General features: G+C 53.6%; 1 protein-coding gene across 9 annotated transcripts in view; it reads right to left on the bottom strand.

Annotated features, from left to right (window-relative positions):
- Window positions 1-12,343, bottom strand: part of RHBDF1 (rhomboid 5 homolog 1) — a 97,020-nt gene that overhangs the window by 6,231 nt on the left and 78,446 nt on the right. For all 9 annotated transcript variants that reach the window (XM_044981208.1, XM_044981213.1, XM_044981209.1 and 6 more), the window contains 7 exons: window positions 9,087-9,338; window positions 7,866-7,977; window positions 6,401-6,475; window positions 5,453-5,614; window positions 3,701-3,801; window positions 2,251-2,314; window positions 1,232-1,326 (listed from right to left, as the gene is read on the bottom strand). In XM_044981208.1, the coding sequence (XP_044837143.1) occupies window positions 1,232-1,326; window positions 2,251-2,314; window positions 3,701-3,801; window positions 5,453-5,614; window positions 6,401-6,475; window positions 7,866-7,977; window positions 9,087-9,338 (861 nt within the window). The remainder of the gene's footprint in view (window positions 1-1,231; window positions 1,327-2,250; window positions 2,315-3,700; window positions 3,802-5,452; window positions 5,615-6,400; window positions 6,476-7,865; window positions 7,978-9,086; window positions 9,339-12,343) is intronic.

The following is a 12,343-nucleotide window of genomic DNA, read 5'->3' as shown; positions in this document are numbered from 1 at the left end:
CATGGTTTGCAGCACTGACGATTCCCTGTCCGTTATTATCTAACCTCTATTGACAGCTCCTTGCCCAGCCTGAGGATCTGGCCAGCCAGGGCATCTGGGACGATAGCAGTGGCTAATTATTCCTCCTGCCAGGAAGGACAGGAACCTGGACTGACTGTGACCTTGTCATCACATATGATCCTGGGGTTGGATCATGTCTCCCCTCCTGCCTAAGAGACCCCCAGCACAGGACTCTCCCCTCCATCACTGTAACCTGCCCGCTCTGGCCTGCCCGCTTCTCCCTGCTCCCCTTATCCCTCCAAAATGCCTTCCCTGTCCCCCTGACCACATCAGCACCCATTGCTTACCACATCGAATTCAAGCACCCGGCCCTCACTGCAGAACCTGCCATTTCTGCTCTTTTTCCCCTTCTCCCCTCCCAACACGCTCTCCCCTCTGCTCCCGATACACTCTGCTTTGTACCCTTGCTCATGCTGCCCCTGCATCCGGCACAGCCTCCCTGTCGTCACTGCCAAGTGCCTTCCATCTTCTGTCAGATCCCTCCATAACTCTGTCATGCCCCAGGAGCCCTCCCTCCCATCTCACTGTAATCCCCACAGCTCCCTCCGTTAAGCCACCGCCAGTGTCTAGCTTTGGCCTGTCAGCTCCCCAGGGCTAAGGACACGTCTTAACCTATGTGTACAAAGACCATCTCCATTTCCAGCATGACAAAATGCGAGGCCCATTCAGTCTACACTGCACTCAGCATCCCAGAGCACTACTGGACATCATCAGACGGGCAGGGAAAACATTTATTCCCCCCAACAAGGAACAAAGGTGAAGGCTCCAGATCTGAAGAACAGGTCAGTCTATTCAAAGTGCTCTGCAGTGTCAAAAAGATGGCTCAGCAACCAATGCTCTAGACACACATTCTGTGCTGGCCAGAAGCTACTGTGCCGGGGTGGGAAATGCACAGGGTGAGGGGGGCTGCAAAGCATGCTGTCCCCTGGCCCTCTCAGCTGGAGCCTCTGTCTGGCTTCTACCTTTCTGCTCCTCCTCACACAGCACAGGGCAGGGCCTAGCTCTCTGGATGCACAAGCCTGAGTTGGTTCCATTTCTGTCTGATTTCCCTTTCAAAGTAGTGTCCTGGCCGCGCACAGCCGGGAGACACTACCCTCTGCGGAGAAGGACAAGCCCCCTGTGCCTCATTCTATTTGCAGCCCTCTGCGGATGGACAGATGGGCTCCATTACCTTCCTTTGGTCCCGATACAGCAGGGCCTGCCTGTGATCACGCAGTCCATGTGAAGGTGGTTGGTATAATTCCCGGCGCTGTTTTTGGTGCAGATCTGGATAACAACAGCAAATGGAATGAGATGGATGTGGAAACCTTTCTGCCACCTGCCATGTGGGGAGGGTGCTGTGGCCATTCTCTGAGCCACCTGGGAGGCTCCTGGGAGGGGATGGGGCTGGTGCTGTGGCCATGTTCTACCTCCATCTGTGATTTGGCAGGGGAGCGGTTAATGGGGATGCACCCGGGTTTACAACAGAACAACCTGATCACACATAGCTTTTTAGCTGCCAGTTGGGTGGCCCAGCCAGCCCCCTCCCCAAGATGGGCTCCATGAGCATGGGAGCAAAAGCCTAGCAGCCCATGGAGGCTCCTCCCAGTTACAACAGTTCCCTTGGCTTCTGACTGGGAGTAGCAGCCTTAACAGTCAGCCCTCAGGAGAGGGCTCAGGAGGCTGGCCTAGTGCAGTGAACGCGGGCCTGTCTCTCCTGGCCTGGCAGCTTTTCCCCTCCCAAATACCAAAGTCAGGTCAAAGATTCAAAATCTCAGCCGACTGGAATCGCTGTTCAAAGACCCAATGGCCTGGCTGAGCTGTGCTCAGGGCTCCCCGACCCTAGTGGTAGCTGTGGGCCAAGTCAGCCCCCAGAGCAGCCTGGGCCCCACACTGCCCTTGCCCAACTCTTCCCTTTCTGTGTCTCCCGGCTCTCTGCAGGAGGAAGCATCTTCCGGGGCTGCCCCTGATCCCTTCACCCTCCCCCTGCACACAGCACTGATTTCTGTCTAGGGGCCTGGAATTCCCACTGACTGGTCAGTAGAGGATGTGCAAAGCATCTCTATGGTGATGAGGTGAAAGATATCGGGCTGAGGCCATCTCCAGCGCCTCTGTTCCTTGGGCAGCTGTCAGGCTGGAGTGCTCAGCACCATCTGTGCCAACCCTGGCCTGCAACTCCCTGCCCCCCACGGTGATTCTAGCAATGCTCACCGGCCACTTGGTGATGTCATCAGGCCATTCATGGGGATCCATCGATGCTGGCTGCTCACAAACCCTGAGGCAACAAAATCCAACAGATCAGCTGGACAAACCAGGCAGCGGCAGACAGGCACAGGCCGGGGAGGAGAACCCCACTTCCCAGGAGCCACAGCACCATGCTGCTGCCACAATCCCCAGGGTTTCCTCCAAGCTCATGTGCAAGGTCTGTAGGATAGAGCTGAGGACCGCTTAGGCTGGGTCAGAGATCGCTCAGGGTCAGATTGTCCAAGCTGCAATTGGCAGTGTTGTGTCACAGGGACCAAGGCCTCCGTACTGAGAGCACTTGTCACGGTGCTGTGATGCAGACTGACTGACTGAAGTGCAGTCACTTGAAGGGGCACACCTCGACTTCCAGGTGCATTCGCTGATTCTACCGAATCCAACATCTGAGCCACTTGCCGAGCTGGCTGGCCAGCTACCTGACAGAGCACCCAAGCTCTGCCCTGTCTGCCAGCTATCAGACTCCTCTCCACGCAGGGCCAGCCCCACACCCAGCTGCCAGCGATCCCCCAGTGCACATTTCCCCCTGCACAGGGAGTCCCAGGGAGATTCTCAGGAGTCTGGATGCTCCAGGGAAATACATGGCTCCAACAGAGGGCAGGGTGGAGCCATAGGAGGGGAAGTGACAGGCCAGCTGGGTTGACTCCCATGGATTGTGGGCTTCTGTGGTATTTGCCATAGTCACAGAGCTGCATGCAGGTGGGGCCCATGCTGTGGCAGGAAGCAGCTAGGAAGGCAGGGAGACTGCAGAGCAGGGGATGGCGGGCAGGGCAGGGGCAGTGTGGGATGGGATGGCTCAGCAGGGTGAATTCCAGCAGTTCTGAGCCAGGCACACAGGGGCTCCCTGCCTGGACGCTGCTAGGGGCTCAGGGAGAGCATCAAGCACAGGCTACAGGCAGACAGCAATGCCCGAGGGGAGAGGGAGCGGAAATCAGACCAAGTATCCAATTGGTCTCTGAGTAGCACCACCCTCCCCCACAGCCCTCACCCTGTGCCCTGTTCCCCGCCCATTGACACTCCACACCCCCTTCCCCACCTCTACCCAGTGACACCCTGTGCCCGTTTCCTCTACCCAGTGACACTGTGTCCTCACCTGTGTCCAGCAGTTTGCCCCATGGTATATGAATGTATCAGAACCTCACACAGCATATTGGGGTAAGAACCTCATCATGCTCTTTCCTCCGCTCAAGGCCCAGAGCAGTCTCCTTCCCCAGCTATGGATCCACTCCCCTTGCCTGGCCCATTCTCCAAACAGCCTCTACTTCCTTAAGAAGCCCCAGGATAATGAGCAGTCCCACCCAGCTCCACACCACAACTCCTCTGTCTTGTTGCACAGACATAGCAGCCCCTGGCGCTCACCAGGCGGAGAGGCTGAGCTAGGCCTGAGCCAGGCAGTGCCTACCTGGGATCCTGGTGACAAACAGATCCAAACTGTCTCTTGCCTCCTGCCAGTGTTGGCGTGCTGGGGTGGTGGGGCCACTTCACCCACACGGCCAGGGTGGACTGTGCAGGAGAGAGCAGAGGAGGCACGACTGATCACCACAGGGCCCAGGAGCTCTAGGAGGCAGAGGCATTCGCAGAGACAATCTGGGGGTGGGGTCACAGTGACTGAGCAGGGGGCTGGGGGATCAGAATGAGATGGGATCACACACGCTGAGTACAGAGACTTTTGACAACCAGCCTACAAACTTAGCCTGATTGTGAGCTCAGCTGAGAAAAGTGAGGGAAAGTTTACAAACTGCTCCAATAAGCAATAACAATAAGTGGTGTGGGGGAAAGGTCTGAAAGGGAGGGAGGCAGACCGAATTAGTCCAAACCAAGAGGCCTATTAATATAACTCAAGGACTGTGTTAAGATCATGTTTGTTAAACGAGACGTGCGAGACTAGAAATCAATGGACCAAAATTGGTGTGAAAGAAATTAGGTCTAATTGTTGAACAAAATAATGAAGCAACAGGTTATTTCGCTCACCACTCCCTTTTGTGGGGGTCCTTTAAAAAAAAACTGCAGGGGGCAAAAATCAAGAAGCTGACAACAGCTGGGTGGGAGACAGGTGGCCCAAAAGGAGTGAGCTTTACTATTATGGCTGCCACCCCCACCCCCCATTCTGGGGCCCCGGGATGCACCAGGACACAGTTGGGCCTTTGTAATCCTGATCCTGAGAGATGCCCTGACCAGACTGAGTCAGAGGGACCCAGCTCACATCGCCACCTCCACAGGCTTCAGCTAAATCCCACATGCCTCCTGGGAGGTGAGACTATCACACACACTTCTTGTCTCTCTTTCCTTCTCATTTCTTCCCTTTCCTATCCCTCTTCTTTTCCCTTCTGTCTAACCAGAGTCTGCCTTAGCAGCCAAGACTGTATATTTTGCAACTCTTACATAAGCCTGTGACCAAAAAGACAGCTAAAAGCAATGCCCTGAACAAGATACTGGTATGCGTTTGCCAGGTCTCAGCGTGGCTGATCAGACCGTGCGCTGCACCTGTGTTTCTGCAGTAGCAAGGCTCCAAGTGAGGCAGCACCGGTGCCAGAAGCTGCAGTTTCTGTCTTTGCTCTCCCCTTTGTGTGTGTTTGTCTTGTATTGCCTTCCGGGAAAGGGGATCAGACTTTCACAACAGCAGCTTGAGCCCAGCTCAGCTGACGTCTCTGTTCCCCAAAAGGACAGCTATTACCTGCTTTGATACCATCTAAGAGACTCTCAAACAAGGGTTTTTTCCCCTTCTAAAAACTCTTCCCAGCTAGAGGAAAAGGGAACAACGGAAGTTGTTAAAATTACATTTCAAATGTTTTAAACTGTTTTCTCTTTTCTGCATCTTAATAAGGTCACGGGATGTGTAGTGGTGTGTTTGCCATGATATTAAGCAGGCGGAAGTCTCTGTCCCCCAAACCCTGAACCTTGTTAATGGGCAGTGTCTGGCTCATGTTAGTGCCTTGGACTCTTTGGGCCTATTTATTCCATCTACATGAATACAAGACCCGGATATGTGGGAGGCTACAGAGCTCCACACCAACTGGACAGGGAGGCTGGAGGTGTCACAGCTGCCAGGCAGGCAGGGAGACTGGCCTAGGGGCTCTCATCTGCAGCATGATGATGAGCAGTGAGGGAGGGGAGCTGTGCAGGGCTGTGAGTGGGTTGCAGTGGGGGCACTCACAGAGCACTCCTCCTCCGAGGTCTGCACGCAGCCTGACTTGTCATTGCGCACGCAGCAGGCCGAGTGCTTCTCCTTCTCTCGCGTGGCACTGATGAAGTTATGCACCTGCTGGTCCTGCCTCATGCATGGTGAGAACTTCGCCCCCAAGTGGATCAGGGCCTCCTGGAAAGAGACAGGGCTAGGAGCTCAGCTGAGGGTCACACAGGGGCCAAGGGGGCAGGCAGGGCTCCGGGGGAAGAGGGAAGGAAAAGGCTTGGCAGCAAGGGATCCAGGGGAAAAGGGAAGCAAGGGGAAGCTGGGCAGCAGCTGCCTCTGGCAAGTCAAGTCAGGCAGGGATGGATGGGGAAGGCAAGGGGCTGGGCACAACTAGCAATATTCACACATAAAACATGATCCCAAACAGGTGCCATCAGTCTCCTCACACAACAAGGATCATCTGTGCAAGATGCCCCTCATGCTGGTGCCAGCGAAGGGGAAAGCACCAGTTAGGGCAGCCACCCCAGTTGCACTGACCCCTACACAAGGCTTGACCTGTCCCAGCTTGTGCCCCACAGAGGCAGAGCCAGATCTAGAGCAGGGCATTCCCCTGGCCAAGCTGCAAAGTGCCAAGCAGCAGAAGGCAGGCCCCATTGGCGACACACCACATGTCTCCCTAAGCAGGGAATGAGCCCATTTTACAGGGGCACCCAGTGCAGGCAATGCCACTCTGATGGGACCCTGAAAAGCTTGTCTGGGCCAGGCCACAAGCCCACAAGGGAGCATGTCAGAACATAAATCGCCAATCATGGGACCTGAGTGTTACTGGACACAGCCCTGGCTGCTCAGGCCCTTGCGCCAGGCTCACTGCTCTATGCGGAAACAGCAGAGCTGCCCCACCCCTTGGATGAAGGTGTGGGTGCACTATCTATCCCAGCCCCAGGAACCGAACCCGAGCTGGTGGGGACTCACCGAGCTGGGGCCAATCCAGAAATTTTCTTGTTGAACATATTTGACGTTTTCATAAATCCCCCTGTTCATCAGGACCTGCAAGACAAGAAAGCAGCAGCCCCCTCTGAACCACATAGACAGTGGGGTACCACAGGGCGCAGGAGCAATGGTAAAAAGGGGCAGGTCTCTCCCTTGGCCCCACCTGCTGCCCCCAGGGGCGTGGCAGCACAACAGAGCTGAGCGGCATCTGCCTGCTCGCTTCAGTGGCTGCCGGCCCCTCCCTGCGGCCCTGGGGGAAGCAGCGCGCAGAGGCCCCCCCCAGCCTGCCTGGAGCCCCAGCTAAGCACGGCACCCCCGAGCCCCCCTCAGAGCCTGCACTCCCATCCCCTCCCCCTCCCAAATTCCCTCCCAGACCCTGTACCCCACCCCTTTCCCACATACCCACTCCTGACCCCAAACTCCCTCCCAGAGCCTGCACCCCCTCCCCACACACCCCAGCCCCCAAACTCTCTCCCAGAGCCTGCACCCCTCCCCACACACCCCAGCCCCCAAACTCTCTCCCAGAGCTGGCACCACACCCCCTCCTCCTGCACCTCCCCCTCTGCCCCAGCCCAGAGCCTGCACCCAAACTCCAGCCCAGAGCCTGCACCCCAGACCTTCTCCCTCACCCAAACTCCCTTCCAGAGCCCAACCTCTCACCTCTTCTGCACCCAAACTCCCTCCCAGAGCCTGCACCCCAATCCCCTACCCCAGACCTCCTCCCCCACACAAACTCCCTCCCAGAGCCTTAGGCAGGTGGGGGCGGAGTTTTAGGCAGCATGAGTGACATTGGCCCGCTGGGAGGATTTGAGGACTGGCCCTGGCCCTAAGGTAAACTGAGATTGAGACCCCGCCTTAATACCTCATGACACTATAAGGTGTTATCCCAGGAGTCCTGGCTGAATCCCAGCTCTGCCCAGACCCCAGCCTAGGATTCCATTCAGACACCTTCCTTCTAACCCGTGCTGCAGGGGCCAACAGGCCGCCAGGACCCTGCTCCTCAGGCTGAACAGTGCCACGTTGCTGCTATATGACAGATATTATCAGCTCTGATGGGCTTGTCTCCCATCACTCAGTGCTAATGGCAGGAAGCCAAAGCTCACAGACAGGCAAGCCCAACAGGCAGGTTTGTCTGCCCAGGCAATGTGCTGCCCTTGAAAATCAGCCAGGCCTCTGCACAGCGGGGAATTTACAAGTCTGCAGATGTGTACGTGAATGCATGTGCGCCGTGTGGCTGCAGGTGTGAACATGGGCAGGTGCATAAGCCTGTAGGTGTGCATGTGCATGCCCAGCCCCTCAGGTGAGCACATTTGGCTTCCAGCTATTGGCCTTTGGTAGGAAACACACTGACAAGTTACACAACGTGGGGAGAGATCAGAGTCTCTGGTAACAAACAACTGCTGAGAAACAATCACAATTCATACCGATCGGCAGAGGATTTACTCACTGAATCTACAGTTTCATGTTGAGAAAACCCCACGGGGGCAATGCCATAGATACACACAGCAAGGATTGTGATGAGCGAATGCACAAAGGTGACCCAGTAGGTGAAGAAAGGCCTAGACAGAAGATGGAGACAATCACAGATCAGAGCCAGGAACAAGATCATGTTAATATTTTCTGGATGTGTCTTTGCTCATAGAGCATAAGAAAAACGCCTGCTAATTCACAGGCCCTTCAGTCAGCAAGGAGCTTTGCTGTGCTCTGTAATGCCTGGGCCCCATGCACAGGTGGGCAATGGTCTTTTCTGGTTTTCATTAGTACAGAGGACCAGGTACAAGTCGATCAGAGCTGGGACAAGACTGGAGGAAATGGTTTGGAGGGAGGGAGGATTAGAACCCGGGGTCACACCCTGCCATATTCACTTCTTATGAACATTTGTACAAAGTTTCAGTGACACAAAATGTCAGGCCTGAAGCCTAAATTCGTTTTGTGACTAAAAAAATGCCTCAGGGAGGAGCTAAAAGGAGATGTCTCAATTTCCCCATCCATCTGGCTAATAAGGTGGGTGGGTCTGGGCAGAGGATCACCCTCGTCAGCAAGTAGCAGATGTGCTGGGCTCAGGGCCGGCTCCAGGCACCAGCATTCCAAGCTGGTGCTTGGGGCGGCATTCTGCAAAGAGCGGCAGTCCCTGTGTTTTCGCCCCAAAGCAGCGCACCGAATTGCCGCCGCGGACAGCGGGGGCAGTCTGTGTGCCCTTAGGGCGGCAGGCCCGTTTCCACGGTGGCGGCAATTTGCCAGCAGCTTCTATGTTTAGCTGTCCGCGGCGGCTTCAGCTAAACATAGAAGCTGCCACTGAATTGCCGCCGCCGCGGAAACGTGCCTGCCGCCCTAAGGGCACAGGGACTGCCCCCGCTGTCCGGCGGCAATTCTGCCGCTGCTTGGGGCGCCGAAAACTGTAGAGCCGGCCCTGGCTGGGCTGCCAAAGCCATCCAGGCTCCAGGGTGCCCATGGCAGGACTGTCCCCCTGGGGACCAAGGAAATGTGTTGAGTGCAGGGGTTCAAGGAATACACAAATAAGTCCCACTGCAGATGCATGTCTCACTTGGCATTGTCACACATGTATTTGCAGCAAGTGAGATGCATCCCACCCAGCAGGAGACACGCTAACCAGCTCATTGCAGCCTCTTCCAGCAATTCTTGCAGCAAAGGGGCTCGCTCCTCTCACCTGTGGTCATCCATGTCCTCGATCTGCCGTTTCACGTAGCTGTCTATGCGTTTGCGGTAGGTGCGGTTGGTCAGCCTGCCCACCATGCCCAGTCCATACGGCCTCTTCTCCTTGGCAAAGAGCTTTCTGACTGGGACGGCAATGCGCTGGCCACGTCGCTGTGGGCTCATGCTCACCACTTCCTGCCGTAAGCGAACCTTGGGCTGTGGTGGGGTCCCTTCCTTCTGTTTCCTCCAGCCTCGCTCCAGGGGACTGGAACACAAAGCAGGACAGCAATGCTTTGCTTCTGCAGAGTGCGGCAGGGAGCAAAGGTCATTTCCTGGGCTATGGCCACAGGGTCAGAGAGGGGGACAGGACGGCAGAGTGAGGCTCTGGAGGGCTCCTTCCTGTCCCAGCCATTAGCTCCTTGGAACTACAGATCCAAGAACCAACCAAGCTTCGTTGTCAGAAGCTGGTTGGGGCACGTAACTGAGCACTTGGCACTGAGACCCCAGGTCTTCCTAACATTCTGAAAGCTCAACCCCCAGAACATCTACAGGGAGAATGGAGTGGGGGAAATGCTAGATTGCACAGGAAAACCTTTCCCTTCTTGGCTTTGCACCCAAGCCCCCTCCCATCTCAGCACCCCCTGCCCCGCCCCCTTATCCCCCACCCTATCTCCCTGATGCGCCATCCCCCCAATGCCCCACCCACTCCATCCCACCAATGCCTCTTCCCCTGCACCGCCCACCCCATCTCCTACTCCACTCGTGCAGCCCTGCCACCCCAGCCCCATCCCCTGCTCCACCTCCCCAACACCCCGTCCCTGTGCTGCCACCCAGTCTGCCCCATCCACCCAACACTCCAGCCCTGCCTCCCCATCCCCCACCCCCACCTCTCAATGCTCCATCCTCCACCCCATCTCCCCGACCCCTGACCTCCCCGACATCCCTGCCCTGGCCACACCCACACCACCTCCCTGCACCCCAACCCCCACCCTCCCCAAAGCCCTGTCTCCAGCACCATCTGCCCCACCTCCTCCACTCCACCTGTCCCACCTCCCAGACATCCTATCTTCTGCATCACCTACGTCTCCAATGCCCCGTCACCTGCCCTGCCCTGCTCCTGACACTGGTGATTAATATCACTGAGAAATATCTGCATTAACACTATATGAAAATTACAAATATTCACTGATACTATGTTTTACAGTCTGTGACCAAAGGGAGAAACAAGTCTCTCCCAGACAGGGGAAAGGCAGCTATCTACCTGTCCCCGATGAAATTAAGCAAGGTGTGACCAAAAACAATGGAAGCCTCATTTACACATAAATCAGCAGGAGGATGGGAAGCCCACAGGAAAGAAAGACCTTGAAGTCATCCTGCCTGTGATATGTAACCTATCACTTAAATCAGCTTATGTACCAGATGACTGACAGACAGCTAATGTGACTCCAATTCTTAAAAAGGCTCCAGAGGAGATCCTGGCAATTATAGGCCAGTAAGCATAACTTCAGTACCAAGAAAAGTGGTTGAACCACAGTAAAGAAGAGAATTATCAGACACATAGATGAACATGATATGTTGGGGAAGAGTCAACATGGCTTTTGTAAAGGGAAATCATGCCTCATCCATCTATTAGAATTCTTTGAAGGGGTCAACAAACATGTGGACAAGGGTGATCCCATGGATATAATGTATTTGGATTTCAGAAAGCTTTGCAAGGTTCCTCACCGAAGGTTTTTAAGCAAAGTAAGCAGTCATAGAATAGGAGGGAAGGCCCTCTCATGGATCAGTAGCTGATTAAAAGATGGGAGACAAAGGGTCAGTTTTCACAGTGGAGAGAGGTAAATAGCGGGGTCCTCCAGGGATCTGTACTAGGACCAGTGTAGTTCAATGTATTCATAAATGGTCTGGAAAAAGGGGTAAACACTGAGGGGCAAAGTTTGCAGATGATACAAAATCACTTAAGATAGTTATGTTCAAAGCTGACTGCAAAAAAGTTACAAATGGATCTCAGAAAACTAGGTGACGGGGCAACAAAATGGCAGATGAAATTCAGTGTTGATAAATGCAAAGTAATGCACATTGGAAAACATAATCCCAACTATACATACAAAATGATGGGGTCTAAATTAGCTGTTACCACTAAAGAAAGAGATCTTGGAGTCATTGTGGATAGTTCTCTGAAAACATCTGCTCAATGTGCAGCGGCAGTCAAAAAAGCTAACCAGAATGTTAGAAACCATTACGAAAGGGACAGATAATAAGACAGTAACTATCATAATGCCACTAGTGAAACCCATGGTACACTCACACCTTGAATACAGTGTGCAATTCTGGTTGTCCCATCTCAAAAAAGATAGACTAGATATAATTGGAAAAATACAGAGAAGGGCAACAAAATAATTGGAGATATGGAACCACTTCCATATGAGAAGAGATTAATAAAACTGGGACAGTTGAGCTTGGAAAAGAGATGACTAAAGGAGGGGTATGACAGAGGTCTATAAAATCATGAATGGTGTGGAAAAAATGACTAAGGAAATGCTATTTACCCATTCACATAGAACCAGAGGTCACCCAGTGAATCATAGAAGCGTAGGACTGGAAGGGATCTCAAGAGGTCATCTAATCCAGTCCCCTGCACTCAAGGCAGGAGTATTTAATAACTAAACTATGCCTGACAGGTGTTTGTCTAACCTGTTCTTAATAACCTCCAATGACGGAAATTCCACAGCTTCCCTAGGCAATTTGTTCCAGTGCGTAACTACCCTGATAGTAAGTTTTTCCTAATGTCCAACTTAAATCTCACTTTGCTGCAATTTAAGCCCATTGCTTCTTCTCCTGTTATCAGAGGTTAAAGAGAACAATTTTTCACCCTCCTCCTTGTAACAACCTTTTATGTACTGGAAAAGTTTTATTCCCCCCCCACCTCCCTTCTCTTCTCCACTCTAAACAAACCTAGTTTTTTCAACCTTTCCTCGTAGGTCATGCTTTCTAGACCTTTAATCATTGTTGTTGCTCTTCTCTGGACTTTCTCCAATTTGTCCACATCCTTCTTCAAATCTGGCACCCAGAACTGGACACAATACTCCAATTGAGGCCTTATCAGTGTGGAACAGAAATTAATAGGCAGCAGGTTTAAAACAAACAAAAGGAAGTACTTCTTCACACAACACACAGTCAACCTGGGGAACTTGTTGCCAGGGAATGTTGTAAAGGCCAAAAGTATAAATGGGTTCAAGAAAGAACCGAATAAGTTCATGAAGGATAGGT

This window comes from Mauremys mutica, chromosome 11 (assembly GCF_020497125.1).
Source record: "Mauremys mutica isolate MM-2020 ecotype Southern chromosome 11, ASM2049712v1, whole genome shotgun sequence".
NCBI classification, from domain to species: Eukaryota; Metazoa; Chordata; order Testudines; family Geoemydidae; genus Mauremys; species Mauremys mutica.
Note: the sequence above shows the minus strand (reverse complement) of the source record. Positions and strands in the feature narration are given on the sequence as shown.